Below are 25687 nucleotides of genomic sequence, written 5' to 3'. Positions count from 1 at the left end.
ATTAAAATTGAAATGGGCTGGACATAATGCGAGAAGTACAACAGCTGAACCACAAGTATTCTGGATTGGTAACCCCGTGGTGTTAAACGTTTGAGAAGGCGTCCCGAAACAAGATGTATCGACGAGATCCGAAAAGGGGCTGGATGGCAAAAACATCAAACAGAGTAAAATGGAGAAATTTAGAGACTAGACCTTCATCTAGCAGTGAATTGAAAATGGTTGATGATGATGAAATTAGGTTAACCACACACATTTTTGATGTTGAAGGGCATTGCCCTTCCCCCCATCATGATCCCTCCCTAACTCCTCCCATGGTACTGCTCTAAGCATCGTTTGTCCGAAAAATTCACCGACAACAGTTCGTCATGAGGCTACCGAGCGAGTGAGTGAGCGGAAGAGTGCGTAAATGAGCGAGTGAGTGAGCGAATGACTGACTGGGTGAGCGAGTGAGTGAGTCGGCGAATGAGTGCACGGACGAGCGAGCTACTGAGTCCGTGCGCGGGTGAGTGAGTGAGCGAGTGGGTGGCGGGCGAGCTACTGAGTCCGTGAGTGGGTGAACGAGGGAGCGAGTGAGGGAGTCGGCGAATGAGTGAACGGACGAGCGAGCTACTGAGTCCGTGAGCGGGTGAGTGAGTGGACGAGTGAGTGGGTGGCGAGCGAGCTACTGAGTCCGTGAGCGGGTGAGTGAGGGAGGAAGTGAGTGGGCGAGTGAGGGAGTGATCGAGCGAGCTACCGAGTCTGTGAGAGAGTGAACGGGTGAGTTCGTGGGCGACTGAATGGGAGAGCGAACTACTGGGTCCGTGAGTGAGCGGGGAACCCTTAATTATAAATATGTAAATAATGAAAATTATGTCGAAAATTATATATTAATTAAGTACTGTATGTTTTGAATGAAAGTTATATATATATATATATACCAATTAAACATGTAATGAAAAGTTTGTCAAAAATTATATCTCCTCTAACATTTCCCAAAAAGCAGGTCTATTTTTTTCATTTCGTTTTTTGAAGCCTCTATTTTCATGAGACAGTTTTCGAAAATGTTTTTTGTCATCCAAGAGGTTTTATGTGCAAGAATTTGATGTTAAAAACGAGATTTAAACAATAAGAAGCTGTGGCTATCTTTTACCAGTTTTGCCGAACAAAAGTGAGCGAGTGAGCCAGCCCATTCACTCACCAAGTCACTCTCTCTCGCTCACTTACCCACTCACTCACTCACGGACTCAGTAGCTCACTCACTCGCTCACGGACTTGGTAGCTTCATGACGAACTGTTGTCGGTGAATTTTCCTGGTGGTGAATTTTCCTAGCAGTGAATTGCTGGTCGGTGAATTTTCCTAGCGGCGAATTGTTGTCGGTGAATTTTCCGTAAACCTCTAAGCATAGAATTTCAATCCGGCCAGATTTATGGGGGATCCCCCATAGCGAAATGCGACGAATCATGAAATTTTCGGAACTTTTATATGGTAATATTGCAATAACAAATTCAAGAAAACTTCGACTAAAAACAGGCAAAACCGGGACATTTTTCAAAAAAGTCGGGATCTAGAAAAAACAGGACTGTCACGGAAAATACGGGACAAAATGTGGAACATATGGTCACCCATGCCAAGACTAGGTTTTTTTTAGATATTTGTAAAATCACCCCTCACAGCATTCACCCCGATTTCACACAGTGCGCATATACACTATAAGATGGATAGCATATCGTATATGGTTAAAGATACTCACTTTAAAAATATTTGTAGAGAGAAAATAAACCTTTCAGAGAGAAACTGAACTATTCTTAGGACAGACAAACTGCCTGGAATAGTACCGGGGTAACGGATATGATCTCATATCTGCCATAGGATTGCATCAAAGGTTCTATAGATATCATCCGAGTATTGCCTAGCCCTAGATCACACATGCTCAATCCATGGCCCGCGGAGTCATCTAATGTGACTTTCACATTTTTGTTCCGCTGGAAAAGGTATTGAAGGGTCGCCGATTTTACTCAGACAATGAAGTAATAGACAATGTGTTCCAGGCTGCGATTTCAGCCAAAGGACTGCAGGGAGTGATACCCTGCAGTCCTTTGGCGGCGCCGGGTTTTAAGCCGCTTAAGCCGGGTTTTGCTAAGAGTAGAATTTCTGCCCCGTGTACAGCGTAAAAATACTGATTGGTTGAAAACCCGAAAATCAGGTTTTCTGACCAATCAGCATTTTCACGTTGCACGCGCTGTAGAAACCTGCTCTTAGGAAAATCTGGCTTTAGTGCAGGGCCGTCTTAAGAGCATCATGGGCCCCCGGGCCAAGTGATTTTTCTGAGGCCCTACTTTGCAAATTTCGTAAAATTAATTGCTTCTCAATTTTCTGAGGCCCCTCTTCTCTTGAGGCCCCCGAGCCGTGCCCGGGTGGGCCCATGCGTTAAGACGGCACTGCTTTAGTGAAACAATGGGACAAGTGCTTGCGTAGCTTTATACTATATTATATAGATTACGTTTGAAATAAACTATGTCATTTCGTTTTGTAACTCCTGGTCCGTTTTCATTTGAGCCACGCTTATATTTCAGCGCTATATTTACAGTTTATCTTCATCAATTCAATGAAATGTTCTATATAAATTTCATTCCGAAATATTTATGGGTAAAGGCTGCACAAAATCAGTATTTTTTGTCAGGATAAAATCATCTCTAACTCTAAGAAGTTTCTAAATTTATGATTAGAAGAGTTACATAAATATAAACGTAATGTTTTTGAAGGGAACACTTTTTTTCTGGATATTATGCCGAGGTGAACTCGTAAAGAAAAGCCTTTTCTCCGCCGGGAATCGAACCCAGTCCTCTTGAGACGTATTCCCGAGCGTTTTCCTAGTTCACTCGGAATCCAGAAAAAAGTCTTTCCTTCATACATTTGAACTGAAAAAGAATAAATCATCCACTCTCTCGTTACTGCAGCCACCTGGGCCATTTGCTGAACTTACGGGAGGTTACAGAGCCTCTACTTCAGCGCGTCACAGTACGTTTTGAAGAAGGAATAGACGTGTCTCCTGTGGTGTCTACGGATGTTGCGCTTGCCCGGTTTGCGAGAGGTCTGAATTCGATTCCTGGCGGAGACCAGCAGATTTTTCTTTCCGACTTCAACTCGGCATAATATCCAGAAATTTTTTTTTTCTAACTTTAGGCTGAGAAAGAAAAATCAAAATCATCTCACTCTCGCTAACATAACGTTTGATTATGTGTTTTGCCCGAGTCGTTAGCATGTACGGGCTTTTTGTGTAGAAATCATTCGATGGTTTCCACGCGTTTCAGACTATGAAACGGATTTTTTTATCAATCAGGTGGAACACGTCATTTTAAAAAGAAAATTATATAGTCATTCTGTGTTAGCCATATTCCGTAATTATCAATATGATTTTATAATCTTTTCACAAGCTGTACATGATTCTTTCCAGTAATGATATCGGTAATGCAGGTGTTAGAATAAGTTCACAGTAAATCAAAAAACAGCGTTCAGTTACGAAGACTAAAGAAAAGTATGCCTCTGGGCAGCTGTTGTCACAGCAATGCTATGCATGCCTCCCCCCTCCCCATGCTGGTGGTGATCCCGGGATCCTAGGCCAGGATTTTACACTGGCCCCCACCCACCACCCTCCCGAAAAATTTTGCGCACCCCCTCTCTGTGCCGAGATTGTGGTTTACTTTTGCAGTAAAAAAAGGTTTTTTCTTTCGAGAAGAAAAAACAATTTTGAATGCTGCCCCCCCCCCCCCGATAAGAAAATCCTGCGTACGCTACAGATTTAGTTTGAATATGCAGTAAAACCACGCTACAACAACACTCGATGATAAATGCCAGTACAATGATGTTTTTTTGAAATTGCCTAGTGTAATGTTAAACTCTCGATACAGCGATATCCTTCACCACGATAAATCCCTCGATAAGGGTATTGTTTTATAGATTTTTAAACCACTATATATATAAAGGGGATTTTGAGCGAAATATAAAAAAAATATCTTTGTATGTTTAGCAGGGGATATATATATATATTAATATATATAATAATTATATATAATATTTCGAACGTGTTTAATAAACATTGGTATTTTGCATGATCCTCCTTTCGAAAGTATTTACGAAGTTGCCGCGAAGCTACGTTCTGTGTAGTACACAAAAGTGCTGTGCGGTAAACCGTTTTATGGTATGGAAATTTCCGATGGTTCATGGTCCGCAGGTCCGCAAGGGGTGGGGGGGGGCAAGCTGGTCTCTTGCCCCGGATGCTGGACCAGAAAGGGAGCGGGAGGCGCAAATTTCACTTTTTAACCTCTCATAGAACATTATATGGGGGCGCGAAAATGTGTGCTTGCCTCGGCTAATCAAGCATCTAGTTGCGGCCCTGATGGTCGATATTCGATGTCAAAGTCTCTCTCGATTTAACGGTAATACCTCTACCATGATATTTTCCTTCGCCCGCGAGTTATAACGATATATCGTTATATCGAGATTTCACTGTAGTTTTATTATGAATATACACAGTGTCAAATTTATCCTCAGTGTATCTCAGATAAGATATCCACCACATCGCTGTAGTTTTCGTTACTCATCAAGCAAGTGTACTCATAGTCGGATTAACTTTTCCCGGCTTTTCCTAAATCCCGGGAAAGCGGAAATTAGAGTACACAAATCCCGGGATTCGGTTATCGTAAACATGAGCAGTTTAAGTAAATTTAGAGGTATTTAATAACCGATAAATTATTAATGCTACAATGTTATTAATATATAAAGTTTATTAACTAATATCATCAATAAAAATAGAAATAATTGTTTTTCTCTTCTCAGCAAAGGTTCGACTCCGAAACAGGTCAATGTGTCTGGGAGGGGGGTGAACGTATCTCGCGGACTGCCAATAGTGTGATTTTAGCCTAAAATACATTTAGTGATGTGGGTGCGGTTAATAAATTATTATAACACTAAACTATTGCACTATAATACTCTCATTAATTGGAAGAATTATCACCGCGTAAACTATTCTACAATACTGTTGGAAATAATGTAATTTTATGAAAAATTTCTTTAGAAAAATTTACTTACCTAGAGAAAAATTGAGTTTTTGCCTTCCGGAGTAATTACAATATTTATAGAACAATCCTTCAAACAATTTGTGCTAGGTGCAGTGATCTCTCGCTTATACGTTTCTCTCGGTTATAAGAGGATTTTCTACACTCCCGGTCAAAGATATAATATAATGCTATTCACTTATACGCTTGTCTCACTTATGCGTCTTTTTTTCTTTTTCCCCTTGCACCGACGCGACGCTTAAGTGAGAGATCACTGTAGACCTACATTTTATGTTCCAAAAAAAAAATTCTATTGACTTAGTTTTGAAACAAAGAGATTTGCCGTTGCACACAAAAAGGTTTCACGTCCTGAACTTACAGCAACCTATCAGTGGTGGACTACCAGTTAATAAATGAATTCAAATGAATGAAAAAAAAGACCGAATTCAAGTTGCTTATTTATTCCAGATTCCCACTGTCCGTCAAATTACTGGAAATTTTTTCAACATAACAAAATGTCTGGGCTAGTCAATACTAAAATAACAGGCAAGAAAGAGATTCACTAGATATCTCGTCAATGCCGCAAAAAGGATTAGTTACACTCTGTGAAATTTATTAATTTATCTCTAATATATATATATATGTTTAATTTTATTCAAAATTAAATGATTGCAGCCTCTAAAATGCATGCTTCGAGTGATGAAAATTACTTAGGTATGTCTAGTTCAGTACAGCTGTAACAATGTGATCTGGTTCAACCGTATTTTTTTTCCGGGATACCGGGAAATTCTCGTTTGCATTTTAGATGCGGGATCCCGGGAGAGAAATCTTAACTCCTACTCCACCGTATGAAACTATTGCAGAGTCTCTACATAATGAACCACTTTGAACGTGTTTTACACAAAACAAAATTTCTATCCAAACATTCAATTTTCCTTTAATTCAGGAACATCAAATCAAGAACAAAGATTATTCTTCTTACGGGAATTTTCTGCGAACACACACATTCGGATAAAACGAATCGATTTCGTTGTGCCAGGTGACTCACTACAAGCGTCCAAAAAAGAATAAATGAATTTATTGAATTGAAGAGTAGATGGAAGTAATGTAATACTGAATAACTATTTTCATTGGCATTGGCCAAAGCATCGGCCCGAAAAACGAAAAACTGATATGAATCAAATATTTATGTTCACTCCACCTATTTAACTAAGCGCTAGCTTGATCATTCTGCTATAATATGTAGATATCCCCTATTAAAAATAAGTGTTTTACACTATGAAACAGGGCCGCAACTAGATGCTTGATCAGCGGGGGCAAGAACGCATTTTGGCATCCCTTTGTAATGTGAAAGGAGCAATTAAAGTCTCAAATTCGCGTCCCCTCTGGTCCGGCACCCGGGGCACCAGACCCACCTGCTCCCCCCTCCCCAGTTGCGGCCCTGGAAACACATTTCAACAAACATTGCAACTTACCTCAAGGCAGAGACATAACTCTTCGGCCGTAGATTCATTATAATTAACTCGAGATGCTCAAAATAAGAATTTATCAAAAATGTATATTTTTACTGTTGCTTACCGTTCGTTTGGGCCATCTTAAGTATTCATCTGCGTGGAAAAAAATTTAATCCTTTATGTACGCGCTCCACGTTCAACTAACTTAGTAAAAGATTTCGAACAATCCAACAACTGTATTTTGTCAGATGTGAACCATAAATATTTTTCGGTCCAACCAATCCAGCAATGTCGTCTGTGAATAGAAGTTTTGCTGGGAGATGTGTCCTCAAGACAGCACAGCGCCTTAAAGAAGGCTGATGCGGAATGTAGCCTCTCTTTCCAGGACCAAGGAAAGGAAACCCTCGATTTTTTCGAACTGGGGGAGGGAGGGGATTGTTATACAAGAGCTTACACCAAAACCGCTGCTTTATCATAGTCCGTCCACGAGAGTTTGGCTGACGGAGCTCCAGCCCTGGGGCCTGGACCATTCTCATCATTTTTTGTTTTTTCACACTATGAATTCACTATAAAGGGGGTCCGCTGAAGATCACAGCCTAAGGACGCCTGTTACAGGATGTGGGGGGGGGGGGAGTGTCATACGCTTTATCGGCACCCACAAAGATTTCACTGTGGAATGTGACATATATCTGTTCATGCCCCCAATTTTCATTTCATCCAGACATTATGGCCTTCTAGTCACCTTCGCCCCCTCCCCTTGTGGGAGCTATGATCCTATGGCAATTAAACATAGGTTCAAAATACCGGTAAGAGAAGACTTTCAAAATCGACTTAACCTTTTAATCGGGAAACATCGGTACTTCATTGTTAGAACGGCCCCTTACAATAATAGGAAGCTTCCCCTCCCCCCCCCCCCAATGAATTCGGCTTCTTAGCAGAACTCGGGAGCTATGCAAGGAACAAACATTCTCGACCTTCCTCATTGCGGGGGAGAAACTATAACGTACGAACTGTGCCAGCGAAGTGCTGAGAATAACCTAGGGTCAAGTATAGAGTCTAGTCGAATTAGCTCTTGTATGCATAAAATCTCCGCAGTGAGACAAAAGTGATCAAGTATGTAAAAATTACAGGTTGATTCGAAAGCATTGATTAATGACTTGTGCTAAATTATTTGATATAATGCTCTCACTTAAATTTTTTGATTTAACTGAAATCGATTAGGCACTCTTTTTGATATTTTTACTGTAACCGTTCTTGGTGTTATATTTTTTGAATAAACGTGTATTTTTGAACTCAATATTTTCGAAAATTAATTTTTCCCACATTATACGTACATATATCGATGTGCAAAGTGATACGTGTGTATAAAAATGATCTTCTATTTTACAAAAATTTTCTCACGAATATTAACATCGGTCTACATAAATTTGGTAAATCTGTCTTTATATTTTAACATATTTTGTCACGTATGAATGAGCAGTCCTAGATTGTTATCTCGCGCTTATTGTTCTCTTCCCTAGTCTTTCGTAGCTGATATTTTCATGTACAAGACCTGGTTTGATCGAAGACTCAAATTCCCTGATTGTCCATTAGATCAAATCGCCTTAAATCCAGAGTGGAGAACGCACCTATGGACACCAGACGTTTACTTTTACAATGCTATTGAAGGTAGTGTTCAACAAACCATCATTCCATATGTCTACTTGTGGTTAAGAAAAGATTCATCTTTGCTGTTTGGAGCGAGGTAGTAATATTACAGACCTTTCGTTGTCATCAGTTTTTTTTTCTGTTGTAAGTGCAATTATATATATATATTTTCATTCATAGCGACTTACAGAATATTTTGCTAAGACTTTTGGGCAACAAGCGCTACCTAGCAATGAAACTACTCTGTGAAAAACAAATGTTTGCGAAGCTACACGAACTAGTGAGGAAACGTGAACCTACTCGGCAGTGCCGTCTTAACGCATGAGCCAACCCGGGCGGGCCCGGGGGCCTCATGTACACAGAGCCTCAGGATATTTACATCTAGTTAAGAGTTTTTGAGATTATGCTTGTTAATTGGTAGGAAGCCATTCCTAGTCAGATAGGAAGCTTCAGAAAAATCCATTTTCCCAGGGCCCCATTAAGACAGCCCTGCTACCAGGGCAACGAAATGACAACCATTTTCAATATGGACATTTTTTAATCATCAGTCACTTCGTTGGGTTTTGTATATTTTGTGTTTTTTATATTTTTATGTAGCGTTATAACCTCGTGATTCCACCCAATGACCAGTGACTGCCGTGGGGGAGTGAATTAATTAATGCTGTATGCCCCAAACAGTAGAACTAATGTGATTTTGAAAGCATCTCTGTTTGAAATTTTCTTCAATACAAAACGTTTTACAAGTCACTATTTTATTGTACGGACTTCTCGTATTTTTGAAGCCATCTCGCGACATTTTTTTTTAATATAAAAACTAAGTTTTTACGGCCTTCGTTAACTGAAATAAAGTTTTACGGCCTTCGTTAACTGAAATAAAGTTTTACGGCCTTCGTTAACTGAAATAAAGTTTTTCGGCCGTCGTCAGTACGAGTTCATTTTTACTTAAGGTTTCTACAATGATAGTGGTTGTCATTATCGGGAAGTGTCTAGGTTGTATTACTTGGGCACTGAATCATAAGATTTGTTTATGTTGAGTGGCCAACAATAAAATGAAAGAAACAACTAATTCAATAACTCGACACTTCTTATTCAATCACGACCTTCTAGACGTACGGATGACGCTCATTAATGAGCATGGCTGCAACTAAGGTCTGATACTTGGGCGTGTAATTATAGTCCCTACATTCTCAGTCACAAGAGGCATTAGCACGGATTGGTTACTTTGAACAAGAGAGCTAGCAAGACGTTACGAGGGGCGGAGTTTTGGAAAATTTCTCCAAGTTCATTCGCGAAAAATGAAAGCATTTTTTAGTGAACAGGTAAATGATAGCCGGACGCTTGCTTCACGAGCCGTTATTATTGCATCTTGATGCACCTGAACCGCATTTGATTAAATCAAAAAAAAAAATGAAAACATTTTTTAGTAAAGCAATAAATCACAGCAAAGATGGAAGGATGGGGGAAAAAAATCTCGGGTAGGTTTAATGGGAATCGCATAACCTTCGCCACGTGCGCCCCGTGCTTTAACCATTGCTCCAACTGCGGACGTCGTGGCCAAGCACAATTAACTATTATCTATTGCTAAACGTCACCAGCAAAGATTTTACTGAGTGACGTAGTGGCTCATCACGTATTTCGGCCATTCACGATGAGCTAAATTTCTATAATGTAGCTCTCTAGGAATGTATAATTTGTTTATAAGTGACCCAGAGAGCACCATACCAGAGGAGGTGCAAATTTCAACCTTCAACCTACCCTTCGCCAATATGCGTGCTTTTGACCTAGTTGCGGCCCTGCTCATGAGACATCAGTTCAAGTCCACGACGATCGATCAGGACAGGGTAGCATCGGACAAGCTGAAAAAAACATGGGTGCGATCGTGAAAACTCACTCAGTCGGCTATTGAAAAGTCTTGGACTTTTAGCCAGCCAGCAACGAGTCTTCTATAGTTCAGTAACCAGTAATACAACTTGGGAAGCTCCTGATAACGCGAATCATTACCGTTGGAGAAACGTGGAGGAGGAAATGAACTCATACCGATGTCGGTTCTGCGTCCCGAAAAACTCTTTCAATTGAACTTTCTTGAATTTATTAGTTATAATCGAAAATAGCAGCCTATTTACAGGGGGATTTGGCGGACTATAGCCCAGGGCGGAAAGCTCAGAGGGGCAGCAAATTGGGGGAATGAGTGGCCAACAAAAGTAGTAGAATGGGAGAAGGGTGGCGAAATTTCTATAACCCTCAATAAATTCGCCTCTGCCCTGACAGCAAGAGACTAGGTGAATGAGTGACCTACAGAGTTTGCATTCACGTGAGTGAGTTGAAGAGTAACTTAACTTAGAACGGGAGCAAGCATGTGAATGACCAAAACAGTGACCTAGTGAGTTTACAAGCACGTGAGTGAGCTAAAGAGTGATTTAAAGTGGGAGCAAGCACGTGAGTGAGCTAAAGAGTGATTTAAAGTGGTAGCAAGCACGTGAGTGAGCTAAAGAGTGATTTAAAGTGGGAGCAAGCACGTGAATGACCAAAAGAGTGACCTAAAGAGTTTGCAAGCATGTGAGTGGGCAAAAGAGTGACTTAGAGCGTGAGCAAGCATGTGAATGACAAAAAGGAAAACCTATAAAGCAAGAAATCATGTGAGTGATTGACAAAAAGAACTAGAGCATGTGCAAGAATATGAGCGACTAAAAAGTGTACAAGCATGTGAGCGACCAAAACAGTGTACAAGCATGTGAATGACCAAAGCAGTGTGCAAGCACGTGAATGACCAAAACAGTGTGCAAGCATGTGAATGACTAAAAGAGTGACTTAGAGAGTGTGTGAGCATGGGAGTGACCGAAAGAGTGACTTTAGAGACACGGGTGTAACTGCAGGAGGGAGGGGAGACCAAGCGGTCTCTAGCACAGGATGGTGATTTCGAGGAAAGATTAATAAAAAAAATTAGAATAGAATGGGAGAAGGGCGGGGTAAAACCATAAATGCGCCTCTGATCAAAAATATAGAATTTGCATAACTTTTATACACGCAAATGTATTTTCTTTTCGTATAAATGATCACTAATTCAATGCAGATTTGTAGTGCTACCATGTGAATGAAGTTTTGCTCTTTATGTATTTCTGAACAAATTGGCAGTTTTTCGGATGATGGTGAGCATATTTTGACAGCTTTGAGAAATTATTTATGTGAAAATTAGAGCTATATACACTGAAGAGCCAAAAAAACTGGTACACCTGCCTAATATCGTGTAGGGCCCCCGCGAGCCCGCAGAAGTGCCGCAACACGACGTGGCATGGACTCGACTAATGTCTGAAGTAGTGCTGGAGGTAATTGTCACCATGAATCCTGCAGGGCTGTCCATAAATCCATAGGAGTAAAGGAGTAAGAGGGGGTGGAGATCTCTTCTGAACAGCACAATGCAAGGCATCCCAGATATGTTCAATAATGTTCATGTCTGGGGATTTAGGTGGCCAGCGGAAGTGTCTAAAGTCAGAAGCGTGTTTCTGGAGCCACTTTGTAGCAATTCTGGACGTATGGGGTGTCGCATTGTCCTGCTGAAATTGTCCAAGTCCGTCGGAATGCACAATGGACATGAATGGGTGCAGGTGATCAGACAGGATGCTTACGTACCTGTCACCTGTCAGAGTCGTATCTAGACGTATCAGGGATCCCATATCACGCCAACTGCACGCGCCCCATACCATCACAGAGCCTCCACCAGCTTGAACAGTCCCCTGTTGACATGTAGGGTCCATGGATTCATGAGGTTGTCTCCATACCCGTACACGTCCATCAGCTCGAAAGCAATTGGAACCGAGACTCGTCAGACCAGGCAACGTGTTTCCAGTCCTCAACAGTCCAATGTCAGTGTCGTCGGGCCCAGGCGAGGAGTAAAGCTTTGTGTCGTGCAGTCATCAAGGGTACACGAGTGGGCCTTCGGCTCCGAAAGCCCATATCGATGATGTTTTGTTGAATGGTTCGCACGCTGACACTTGTTGATGGCCCAGCATTGAAATCTGCAGCAATTTGCGGAAGGGTTGCACGTCTGTCACGTTTAATGATTCTCGTCAGTCGTCGTTGGTCCCTTTCTTGCATGATCTTTTTCCGGCCACAGCGATGTCGTAGATTTAATTTTTTACCGGATTCCCGATATTCACGGTACACTCGTGAAATGGTCGTACGTGAAAATCCAAACTTCATCACTACCTCGGAGATGCTATGTCCCATCTCTCGTGCGCCGACTATAACACCACGTTCAAACTCACTTAAATCTCGATAACCTGCCATTGTAGCAGCAGTAACCGATCTAACAACTATACCAGACACTTGTTATGCTATATAGGCGTTGCCGACCGCAGCGCCGTTTTCTGATTGGTTCCATATCTCTTTATTTGCATACGCATGCCTGTACCAGTTTTTTTTAGCTCTTCAGTTTATGTTCAGTGCAAATACCCCGTATTTGTTTAGATAAAATATGGTCACCTTATACATGAATTGCGTTTATGTTAACATCAACGTCTCTCAATGTCTTCAGTAAGCAATTTGCCCAATTTAAAAAAAATAATAATTCAATATTAAAATTCAATCAATCAGTGTATATTCTATTTGCACCGTGATTCTAAGTGTTCCATGATATTTTCAGGCTTTCGCTCCAGTTCAGTTGTGACATGTTACTCAATAATTTTCCTCACGATACGCAAACCTGTGAGATCATAATCAAGAGTTGTAAGTTACATTCTTATTGTTTTATTTGTGAATGGATGTGTCCAGTAAATGAGCCACTGAAAATCAATACAGTATAAGAAAGTGCTAGCACGGCTTTTACCTCATCAACAGTCCGTCGTAGAGGTATGATTCCAGTTTAAAAAGTGCTCAACAGGCGTTTAAAAATTACTCTGTACCAGTTTTGGGAGAAAATACAGTTTTGAAAATACAGTGCGTAACAAAATAAAAAAAATCTAAGTTTTTATACGGTCCCCCTGTGCTCTAACTCACAATTAGAAAGTTGTTGCCCTGTCTCTCCTGACGCTGACAAAGATAAAAAAAATTCCACGTTGTTAAGTGCAATATTCCCAGAGATATTCGAATTCGAAAAACAGAGGAAATTTGGGAAACTTGGAAACGCAGAAGAACCGTTTTACCCACATTTAACGCTATTCTTTCCCAAATTTCTTCCGTTTCACGAATTCGAAATATCTCTGTGAATATTGAACTTAGAAACATGGAATTTTTTTTGTTGACATCAGGAGAGACAGGGCAATAACTTTGTAATTGGAAGTTAGAGGACACGGAGACCATATAAGAACTTAGGTTTTTTATTTCGTTACACACTGTATTTTCACTCTCAAAACTGGTACAGAGTAATTTTTAAATGCCTGTTGAGCATTTTTTAAACTGGAATCATACCACTACGACGGACGGTTGATGAGGTAAATACTGTGCTAACACTTACAGGACATCCTGTATATTATCTTCAAATCTAATTCATATCGTAGTTTATTTTATGACGTTTTACCTGAAGAAATATTGAATACAGTATAATCATAAGTATATAATCCGCGGGTCATGAGTTGAGCATGTATGCCTTCTTACTATTAATTGTTGAATGAAATTTTTACAGGGTATTTAATTGAAGAGTTGATCAAGTGCTCGCGAGTACACACAAAATTTAACATAAGCATTGAGCACTCTTGGTGCTTCGGGGAGCACCATGGTGCTCGCGAGCAACAGGTTGAAGATGGCTGCGTTAGAGACACATAATTCCTTAACAAAACTTTTAAGCATGCACAGTTGATTAAAAATTCTTAAGAGGAATGTTTACGAGGTGTTGCATGTACGGTTTAGTACTATGCAGTAAGTAAATGTAAATGAAATTTTTTAACGCTTTAGGATTGTTCTAGTGCACAGTTGCAATTCTTTTTAATTAAAGCGAAAAGTGACAATTTTCAATTTCCAACAATGACCCGTTTTTATCTCGACGTATTATTGTCCACACACACACACATTTCACTTTTACTTTCACAACCGAACACGATCCAGGCTCCATCGCCGTTGGACCTCTTCAAACCTAGGCCAAAACCGGATATTAAAAAAAAATTTTATTTTTATTTTGTGTTTAATGTATGTCAAAATGCCTTTTAAAAGGAAAAAGATTAATTCATTAATAATTTGGGTTGATATCTCTACTAGGACCATTTGAGTTAGGTACACATACGTGTACCTCAGGTCTGAACTTGAAAAAAGAATCATTAAAACCATTTAAAACCATTAAAAATGAAGATACACATATGCATGGCCTCACAAACGTGGGGCTGACTGGGCTCCAGCACTGGGGCCCGGAACAATCACCATCATTTTTTTGTTTTTTCATGCTATAAATCAGTTTCTCAACCGCCGGGCCCTGACATCAGTCAAACTGGGCCGCGAGTGGTTCATTGTTCCATTTTTATGCATTTATTTCTCATTAATCGTATGTATGGTCGGGCCTTTCACTCACGAAAATGAAATCAACCGGGCCGCGGGCTTTCAAAGGTTGTGATAACCACTGCTATAAATTCACTACAGAAGGGCCCGTGAAAAGTCTGGTTTGGGGGCCCGCTAAAGATCCCAACCTGGGAGCCCTGCTCCAAGATGTAGGGGACCGTGCACATATGTGTACCGCTGGAGCAAAGATTTCCATTTCTCCTCGCCATTTTCCGCAATTTCTTTCCATCCCTGTTGGGACTGGATCGTGGTGGGCTTTATTTTAACAAAAATAAATATTTATACAGAAAAGGCAAGACGAAAAATAAAAAACTGGATAGATGAATAAAAATACACACAAAATACGCAAGAATGAGTAATGTGTGATCACTTAACTGAGAGAGATAACTCGCGTGAACCGGGCAGTCGAAATCAAAGGATTGATAGCACAAGTACCTCCTATACCAAAACTCTGACCACCAAAATAAATCCTGGTTGATGTTTGATATTGAGGCTATAAATGAAACATCGACTGCAAAAAAAACATCAAATAATAATTAGAAATTCAAATGATTTATACACTCATTGCCATAAAAATTTGCGCACCAAGAAGAAGTCGTCAAAATGAAACGAAATTTTACACATGTAAGTACTACGTTGATATAAGTAAGTGATTAGAAAATCCAAGAAAAAGGATCATTTATTGCAGAAAAAAGTACAGATGAACAGAAGTTTTAGTACTCTGTTGGACCCCCTCTAGCGCGAATGCACGATGCGATACGAGCGGGCATTGAGGCATACAAGTTCCGTATGATGTCCTGAGACATCTCGTTCCACAGTTGCTGTAAATGCGCCTCTAGTTCGACCAACCTCGTAGGGTGTCCAACTTGCCGTCCCAAATGATCCCAGATATGCTCGATTGGTGACAAATCTGGGGATAGAGCAGGCCAGGGAAGGGTGGTAATGTGGCAGAGGCAGTCTTGTGACATCCTTGCGGTGTGTGGCCTAGCACTGTCTTGTTGAAAAATGGCTCCTGGGAGCCCTGCCATGAGTGGCAACACATGTGGCTGAAGGATGTTATGGACGTACCGCTGGGCTGTCATTGTGCCATGGATCAATATTAGGGGTGACCGTGTATCGTAAGCAATGGCACCCCATACCATAACACCAGCTGTGGGAGCGGTGTGTCGCTGTAAAGCGAAGGCAGGATTGAAGCGTTCACCACGGGGTCTCCACACACGAACACGATTGTCATCACTGCTCAAGTTGAATCTCGATTCGTCGCTGAAGACGACCTGGTTCCATTCCGTTGCAGTCCAATCCCGTCGTGCTCGACACCACTCCAAACGGAGGCGTTGGTGGGTGAGTGCCATTGGCAGCACACGTAATGGGCGCCGCGATACCAGATGTCCTTCAGCCAGACGCCTTGTGATGGTTCGGGAAGACACAGGGGCCCGTAGTGAAGCTGCTGCCTGTGTCTGGATAGCGGCCAATGAGGCAGTTGGCTCTACGCGTGCGTTTCGGATGATGTGACGGTCTTCTCGACGACTGGTTTGTCGAGGGTGTCCTGAACCTGGTCGCCGTGTAAATGACGTCTCTTCTGTCCACTGGTCCCAACACCTCCTCACAGTAAAATCAGAACGGCCTAGTTGACGAGCTACTCGCCGAGCTGACCACCCAGCTTCCATCATCCCGATGATTCTTCCCCTATCGAACTCTGACAACTGCTCATATGGTCTTCGACGGCGGCGTAACGGCATGTCTACCTCAGCATTTCCTTTGCAAACGATTAAATACACTCCAGCAAGCTCTGCTTACCTGTTTTATACTCCAAGGAGAACGAAGGTCAACACCCTCTAGTGGCATTTCGCAATGCGCAATCACGCTGCATTTCTAATCATTTGCATATCTGCCCGACATGTACCTTCAGGCCAACTTTCGTTTCGATCCCACAATTATTTCTTGGTGCGCAAATTTTTATGGCAATGAGTGTATATATATATATATATACAGGGTGATTATAAAAAAACTATCCCGACATATGGGCGCCTAACTATCATACCATTCACAGAAACTGAATGAAATTTTGGCATAAGGTATTTTGAGGTATGCGCTCAAGAATGATATGGAAAACAACAGTGTCACTCTAACAGTTACGGTTACAGTGAGAAAATTTCGAAAATATCAAATGGCAACACCAAGTTTTTTTGTATTGGAATGTGATCTCCATTGTAAAAAACCCTAAATAGCGTTCGAACGGCAACTGTAGCATGAAAATCACCGGCGGTAGATAGGCTAAAAGTGAGGACAACCAATAAGGACAGAGAAGCAGCATAAAATAAAGCATTTTATTGTGTTTCACAAATTTTCCACATGACCTTGTGGAGGACTAATCAGGCTGGGATCTCAGCCGAATGAAACGAACATTAATGCTCTGGTGCACGGCAAAGTCCTTTTTACTTTTTCCTTGCCTAGCTCCTGGGATTTTCGTGCTACGGGTGCCATTCCAACGCTATTTAGTGTTTTTCAGTATGGAGATCGCATTCCAATACAAAAAACTTGGTGTTGCCATTTGATATTTTCGAAATTTTCTCACTGTAACCGTAACTGTAAGAGTGACACTGTTGTTTTCCATATCATTCTTGAGCGCATACCTCAAAATACCTTATGCCAAAATTTCATTCAGTTTCTGTGAATGGTATGATAGTTAGGGGCCCATATGTCGGGATAGTTTTTTTATAATCACCCCGTATATACATATACATAGTATTTTTCTTTAAATACTTTGTATGTAGCTTTTTCGTGACCGTGACATTTTCGGACAGTTGAAGGTAGTATCTACTTATTTTTATAAATATTGCAGTAACTCATACTCTGGATGACATGAATCTGCACTGGAGTAAAGAGAATCCTCTAACTGTGGGAGATCTTATTATCCTTCCACAATTTGAATATCTTGATCCAGAAACAGGTGAATGTAAAGAATTTCACAAAATGGGAAAACATGGTACGATCTTTTATTATTATTGTTGGAAACATTGTTGATTTGCATTTTTTCAATTTTCTGAATACGGCGGTTTCTGTTTTACTTTTTCTTTTCTTTTCTTTTCATCCAATTGAATAGGAGAATTCGCTTGTCTACGAGGGATCATCAAATTGACAAGACGATCAGGTTACTACGTTATGAACATATATATTCCATCGATATTGATAGTTTTCATGTCAATGCTGACCTTCTGGATACCACCTGATGCAGTGCCAGCTAGAGTAACACTGGGAGTAACATCACTGTTGACAATCATTACCAAGCAATACCAAGCGGCTCTTCCTAGTGTATCATACGTCGTCGCGCTCAATGTATGGTTGTCGTGTTGCATCGGATTTGTGTTCTGCAGTCTTCTAGAATATGCTGCTATCATCGCTCTGCTTACCCATCAGAAGAACATTCATACATCCGAAATCACCCCTAAAGAAACCGTAAGTTTTCTACTACAAATATTTATTTATTTGATCAGCATACATCAGCTAACTACAGCGGAGTATAGAATTGTTCCAGACTCTGCCACGGAGTGGGCTGGAAGTGATCTCGGAAACGGGATAAATCCGACGGCAGCATTCTGGCGTTCATTTGTTCAATGGAGTATAGAAGTAAAATAACAAAAGAAAATAAAATGACAAAAGTTCACATCAAAAATCAGAAATACATGAATATCGTGACACAGGAAAAGCAATAAATTCTTGTTTTTAAGGGTAGTACGAAAAATTATTACTTTTTTCAAAAGGGCTATTCTAACAGGAGAGCAACCATATGTTTACGTGATTCAATCAAGCAGTGACGGACCTAAAAGTTTTGTGGCTCCCTCCGATAGCCTTTTCAAATATTCCTCGAAGACAGCGTCACCCAATCCCCATTTTATTCTTTCACACATTTGAAATTTCCAGCAGTAACATAAAAGTTCTTGTACAAAACTTGAAAAAACAACCAATAAGTCTATTGATTGTATCGCTCGAATGTAATTGATATGCTTATTGGTTGCATTTTTCGCGCTTTATCAAAGAGCTTTTAGAAAACTTTTATAGTAAGGCCGGTTGTTTCATTAGTTACATTATAAAAATTTCATAAAAATTCATTTATAAAACTTGGAAAAAGCAACTAATAAGGTTATTGGTTGCATTTGCTCGAATGTGATCAATAGACTTATTGGTTGTTTTTTTAAAGTTTTGTAAAAAAGCTTTTATCAAACTTTTATAGTGTAATCCTGTACTTAACAGCATTAACAGCTGCATTATCACCCTCCAATAACAGATGCCAAAGTTACCACTCAGGAAATATGAAAATGTGTATGGAGCGCGGGGTAGTAAATTCCTTTACAGGCGCGCGCGTTGCAGAATCTTAGTCATTTGTCAGGCAAAATATATTTGGCCGGGATTACACTATAAAAGTTTGATAAAAGATCTTTTACAAAACTTGAAAAAGAATCAATAAGAGTATCGGTTACATTCGCTTAAATGTAACCGACGTGCTTATTGGTTATTTTTATCAGGTTTAATAAAAGAACTTTTGTCAAACTTTTATATTGTAATCCCCGGTTTTGGAAATTTATCTCCATGTAGCACATTATTGCTCGTTTCCATTGGAATATTGTTATTAGAATGGCTCGGGTTTTTATGACCTAAAGATCAAACGTCGTGTTGCTGATCAGTTAAAAAACCTGAAATGCTGCTGCTTTTTTAACCTATCAGCAACGACGTTTCATCTTTAGGTCATAAAAATCGGAGCCCTATTTATTAGTATCAGGAATCAAAAAAAGATACACATACTGGTAATCTTTCAAAAAATTAAAATTCTCTTGTATGGGGCATAGCCAGAATTCTGTTATATGGTTATATTTGGATTACCTTAAGTTATCTTAACTTTAGCATTTATTAATGTAAGAATTTGTATTAGGGAAGGCCGTGAAGAGAGGGAAGGGATTTCAAAATACATACATCTAGGTTCATCCTAATCAAAAACAAAATAATTTATCATTAATCAAATAGAAAGAGACAAACATTTCGACACATTGACTCACCACTGAAGTTAAAATCAATACCTTGAAAATTTTTAATGAAAATATCAGCTATTAAATCTAGGGGGGGCCCTATAGAATTATGAAAATAGAAATAACACAATGAAATATCAATTGACATATATACATATATAGACATAAAATGGACGACGGCATCTTTAGGAATTTATAACACCGGAAGGTGACTGAGGGGTAGGGGGGTATATAATAGAAGAAAAGTGATTTTTATATTGCCAAAACCGTCCGTATAGGATCGAGTGTGATGTTCCTCTGGACAGAATATCCAGGACGTCCTCAAACCGGAGCGTCTCGTCGGGAGCTGTCAGGCCATAGGTGAGAGCGTAGGGGCGGGTTACAGCCTTTCTTTCTTCAGGATGAATTGGAGTAGTTTCACTGTCCGTATGAGGTCGACCGGTGAGAGTACACTGGGCATAGTGACCAGGGCGTCTCGGGGCTGTCAGGCCATAGATAAGCCGCGGAGGTGAATTACTGTTCTTTTTCTTTTTTCATGGGTGAGTCGAAGCTGCTTCACTGCCCGTATGGGATCGACCGGTGATAGATCACTAGTTGAATCCGGTGTCGGCCCCGAGAGCCGATTCAGGGCCCGGCCCATTACCGCCCCACGTTACGGATTAAAACATGATGGCTGTAGTATTTAATTACGGCTTACGGGGAGAAGATAGGCACGCTGGCCCCTGGGTATATTGGTTTTCACATTGTGAGCTCCTGCCTTTTAAAGTCCATTTTCTGACCTTTTTGATTAGATGCGGGATGGTCGGGTCATGGCCCCCACAAGGGTGTTGGGCTAACAGGGCTCGGGACGATTCTCATCATTTTTTTATTTTTTCACGCCATAAATTCACTAAAAAGGGGCCCGTGAAAAGTCTGGTCTGGGGGCCCGCCAAAGGTCCCATCCTAGGGGCCCTGCTTCAGGATGTGGGGCTATGGGTCGGGTAACCACACTACGTCAGGCCTTGATTGACAGATCGTCCTTTGGTGACGCCCCTTCTCAGGGCCGCAACTAGATATTTTGTCACCCGGGGCAAGCTGGCACCCCTTGTAATGTAGAAGAAGCACAAAGGTTCACCACTTTGTAGAAGAAGTACAATGTAGAAGAAGCACTGCACCACAAAGGTTCCATCCCTTTCTGGTGCAGTGCCCGGGGCACCAGACCCACCTGCCCCCCCCCCCTAGTTGCGGCCCTGCCCCTTCTTTTCCCGAGAACAAAAGGCAGGAAACGTGGCTGATTCTCGCGCTGAAAAATTTCATGTCGGAACATGTTTGTAGCGTTAATAATGAATGTTGACAAAACTTTGAAGTTCGACCGAAATTACGAGTCAATTGATTTGAAATTTTGGATTTTGGTTTCTTGAATTTTTTCCCATGTTTTGGTACCACTCATGGCCATGGGGAACAGAATTAAGGGTTGAAAAATGGGGATTTAATTTTTGCACGTGGACATGGTCAAACAATACAAGGTTCTAATTAACCCCTTGAACTGCAAATTATTTTCAGGCAGCACTGTTCAGACAGAAATTTTATGTCGAGCAGACTCATCATTTTAGTTCAAGGGGTGGTACAAATGAGAGTCGTATAAACGGGATTCAATCCCATTGTATGTTATATCGCAAAATTATGTTTCATCAAAGACACTCACTTATTAAGTCAATTTTTTTATGCAGAAATTTTGTTGATTTTCATTGACATTCTTTCTTTTCCAGCCTCCAGGTGAAAACTACAACAAAATGAAGGCATGGTGGTATAGTTTGAAAGAGAAAATGTTTCAACGTGTTGAAAGTTTAAACTACCAAAATATCGACAGATTATCTAGAGCCATATTCCCAACAGTGTTTGTTCTACAGTGTGCAACATATTGGATGTACTATTCATGATAAACTTTCTGTAATAAGTGTAACAAAACTGTAAATAAGGGCCATTCCTGAGTTAAAAAAAAAGCTGGGAAAAGCCTCTAGATAGTAAATTTTTTTTTGTTAAAATTATAACTTTATAATGTAAATGCAAGCATAAAACTTCTCTTCAAATCAAGATATACTGTATTCGACATCTCCATCTACGGTAACAAAAAAAACCAAAATTGCAGAATCAGATCCGTTGGGCTTGTTTTCCAACTTGGATGGATCGAACCGCGGTCGGCACATCAAAGAGACTCATATTCTGCCTCTAAAAAGGAATTAAATGTGGTCAGTGCAACCCCTGTTTTTACGGAATGCGCCCTGAGATTCCGGAAGGACCCCGTTTTGTTCCGACCAATGATATAACCTTTTCGTTAGTATAACGGAGGAAAACTTTTTTTGAAGTACAATTTAAGAGAGATATAGCTCTGTAATTGCTCGGGTCTAACGGAGAACCTTTTTTCATAATTAGTGAGATTATTATTTCGGATAAAGACCGAAGAATGTCACCGCTTTCCAGAATGAAGTTAAACAAGTTGGTGAGGAATGTGTGTCCGTCAGAAGGCAAATTCGTCAAGATTTCATTGGAAATGCTATCACTTCCTGGGGCTTTATTACGCTTCAGTAACGAGAGCACTGAAAAGTATTCGGAAACTGAGATGGACGCTTGTAAAACACTGCACGAGTTATTAAAGTAAGGGCGGCCAAAGGAGTGGGTTAAATAAATTGGTGGGGGGGGGGGGGCGCAAAAAGATTAGAGAAATGATCGAACCAACATTGTTAAAAAATTAATGAGGGGTTAAAATATGTATTTCGTCTAAAAATATTCAAGGCTTTCCAAAATTCAGAGGAATTGGTTGCGTTTTGTATTTTATGGTGGATTTCCTGGAAATATATGTTTTTGCGAATGCATGACTCACGGAAAGATTTTTTCAGTTGAATATAGTTTGTGAAAAGTTCGGGGCAATTTCTCTGTCGGGCTTTTCTTAAGTATATCTTTCATCCCGCTTTAAAACGCGACATTCCAAATCGAACCAAGGAGATTTAAGATATTTACGCTTTTTTTTTTTTACCCGTTGGTGCATATAGAGTTGCTGTATGAAAAACACTATTTTTGAAATATTCAAAAGTGGCACTGGAGTCGGTGATTTGTTGAGTGGATATGCCAGTTATGCAATCTGAAAAGGTATTTTGGAATATTTCGGGGTAAATTGGGGCTGCCACCGTAGCCAGTGCCGTCTTAACGCATGGGCCCACCCGGGCACGGGGCCTCAGAAAAATGTGAAGTAGTTGAATTTTTCGAGAATTTTCCAGGTAGGGCCTCAGGAAAATCACTTGGCCCGGGGGCCCGTGATACTCTTAAAACAGCTTAGATTCAATGTTATTATTAGGGAAAACATGTGCAGATGACGACGTGAGGAAGTGGACAACGATTGGAAAGGGGTCATTCAAGTATTACGTCAGCATCGAGGGAGGGTTTCGGATTTGCTAACTTTTGATGACAAGTGGGGAGGGGGGTTTGAACGTTGCTTACGTCAACCAACCTTTTTGAAGATATGAAATATTCTAAGCTGCTGACGAAATTTTGCTGACAAGGGAGGGAGGGGGGTCAGTGTTTTGCTGACAAGAGGGGGGGAGGGGGTGAAAAATGGCTAAAAATCTGCTTACGTAATACTTTAATGGCCCCAAAGTGATCAGAGTAAAAACATTGCGCGTCAAAGTTTATTATGTTACTTGCTGCGAACTGTAGTGGACAAAAATATAATCAACAACTGATTTCCCAAAGGACGAAACATAAGTATAATAACCATCTTGGTCCCCGGGGTCCATGGCCCACCACATAAGGGAGCTGAAAGGGCTCCAGCCCTGGGTCCCGGGAGTAGCCCGTAGCTTGGCCTTTCCCTTTTTTTTTTTTCATATATGTCCAATCTGTTCAGAAAAATAGAACATTTTATCAATTTGTGTGCGTATCAGCGGATATCTTGAACTAAGCATCTTCTCTTCTTTTTCTTCTACAATAAATACACATATACAATATGGGATAGGGGACAAGGCAGCAGCTCTCGGGTGCCAGTCTTTTCCGGACGAAGAAAGGAAAAGACTGGGTTTCTGAAATATATTAGGTTAGCAAGCGCGCGCTTCAGAACGAAACTCGTTTTAACGTCACCCGATTCCTCACGTGACCCGCTCAAACGGGAGCATAATGTAAAATTGTTGGTTTTTAATGAATTTTTTTGCATAGTAATCACGCTCAGAACTTCATACTTTTTTTGAGCGGAAGCCACAAAAACCGCTTATTGTCACGATAATTTTTTTTAATTTTTAAAAAATTTATTTGATTTTTAATGAATTTTTTCCCTAACTCATGTATGCAATGTTAAGTCAATGGAGAAGCAGCTTCTCTTTCACGAGAGGGAAATTCTAGAAACCATGAGAGGGAAATTATCAGGAATGCGTCTTTACGGGAGAAAAACATACAGAGAAAGAAAAATATTAGATACACACACACATTTAAAAGTTTTAATAATTTTAATTGGATTTAAAAACAAATTCTTGGTATATAATACAGTATTTGTTTATTATTACATTTTGAACGCGAATGTTGCTACATGCAATAATATCATAATTTAATACCCAGAATATCTCAGTGAGCCGCGGCACGCAGTTTGGTTCCATAATAGGACTGCCGTTGTGAAACGGTGTGCTGCAGTACACTAATTCAACGGTTTTCTCCCTCGGGTTATATGGTTTCTTGCTATCCTATAATACTCTAATACAGTGGTTCTCAACCGGGGGCCATATGGTACTGAGATATTTCAAGGGGGGCACGGAAGAAAATGGAGAACGGGGCCATGACAGCTAGTTTGGAGGGCTGCAGAGAGCTGAGAAGAAAAATTATGGTGTGAAGAAATAAAGCTTTCATATTAATCACTATACACTTACAGAATTTAACAAAACCACCCATAAAACCAGGGCCGTCTTAGGGCATGGACCCATCCGGGCCTCACCGCCTACATTTCACAGCAGGTTCCCTAGGATGGGGCTTTTCGCAGGCCCCCGGCTACATTTTTCACGGACCCCTCCTCTATATTAAATTTATAGTGTGAAAAACCAAAAAAATGATGAAAGCCATATTAGACCCGGGCTGCAGCTCTGTCACTCCCACTCTTGTGAGGGGACATGCCCGGGGGTCTCATAAGTGACCCCAACTTATGATATTTTGTATAGTACAATAAATTTTGAAAATAAGTTGGAAATATGTAGGCTGTTTATTTCCAGCTAAGTATGGGACTACCATAGCATCACTTTGCCTAAGGCGCCCATGATGTTGAGACGGCCCCGAATAGAACTCCGACGGGAGCGGGTACCGGGGAGCTCAATAAATTATAGGCTAGTGGTCTGGAGGCCAATCTTATTTGAAAAATTTTCGTTCAGTATAAATTCACTGAAAAAAATCAATTGAATACGTATAAAGGATCTTGCTTCTAGATGAGGGTCGAAAACTATGGGTAAGACAAGGGAGCCACGAGAAAAGAAATATGGTTCAAAGGGGGCCACGGGCAAAAAAAGGTTAAGAAACACTGCTCTAATACACAGTAAGTGGACCTGCGGCGAAAATCAGTTGAAAGGAAAGTCACAACAAGTGGTGAAGAGGGCCACAGAAAGCTGTGAAGAAATAAAATTTTCACGTGAAATTGTTGGGAAAAAATGTGACAACTTTCAGAATCCAACAGAGCAGCTGTCCATGAAACCAGGGCCATCTTAATCCATGTCCCCCGCACGAGGCCGCATGATTTTCGATTGTAATTATGTATAAGCTGAGTTATTCTTTTCTTTTCTCCAGCTAATTATGAGGCCCCAGAACATATAGTATGGGGGGGGGGCAATGATAGGAGTGATCCCCCCCCCCAGTCAGTTGAAAATTTGTATTATTGGTATAGGTGGGAGGTTGGGGGAGGACATTCGCCCCCCCCACCACCGTTCACAATAACCCTCTGTGGTCCCCCCAACCCGTTCGAGTGGCCTGTATCCTCTTATGATGAAAGTGTCATCAGATCAATTTTAAGTGCCACGACGTACTTTCATATTGAATTCTAAACAAATTTATTAG

General features: G+C 40.7%; 1 protein-coding gene across 1 annotated transcript in view; it reads left to right on the top strand.

The window, feature by feature from the left end:
• Window positions 1-21633, top strand: part of LOC149080022 (glycine receptor subunit alpha-2-like) — a 28842-nt gene extending 7209 nt beyond the window's left edge. Inside the window, exons 4-8 of the mRNA XM_089238569.1 lie at window positions 8009-8232; window positions 12775-12857; window positions 17458-17601; window positions 17719-18071; window positions 21385-21633. Coding sequence (XP_089094695.1) covers window positions 8009-8232; window positions 12775-12857; window positions 17458-17601; window positions 17719-18071; window positions 21385-21555 — 975 coding nt within the window. The 3' untranslated portion in view covers window positions 21556-21633. The remainder of the gene's footprint in view (window positions 1-8008; window positions 8233-12774; window positions 12858-17457; window positions 17602-17718; window positions 18072-21384) is intronic.
• The last annotated feature ends 4054 nt before the right edge of the window (window positions 21634-25687 follow it).

Source organism: Pholcus phalangioides, unplaced genomic scaffold (genome assembly GCF_987345545.1).
Source record: "Pholcus phalangioides strain wild (caught in Gottingen) unplaced genomic scaffold, Ppha-v1.0 ptg000011l_1, whole genome shotgun sequence".
NCBI classification, from domain to species: Eukaryota; Metazoa; Arthropoda; class Arachnida; order Araneae; family Pholcidae; genus Pholcus; species Pholcus phalangioides.
This window is presented reverse-complemented; position numbering and strand designations above follow the sequence as displayed.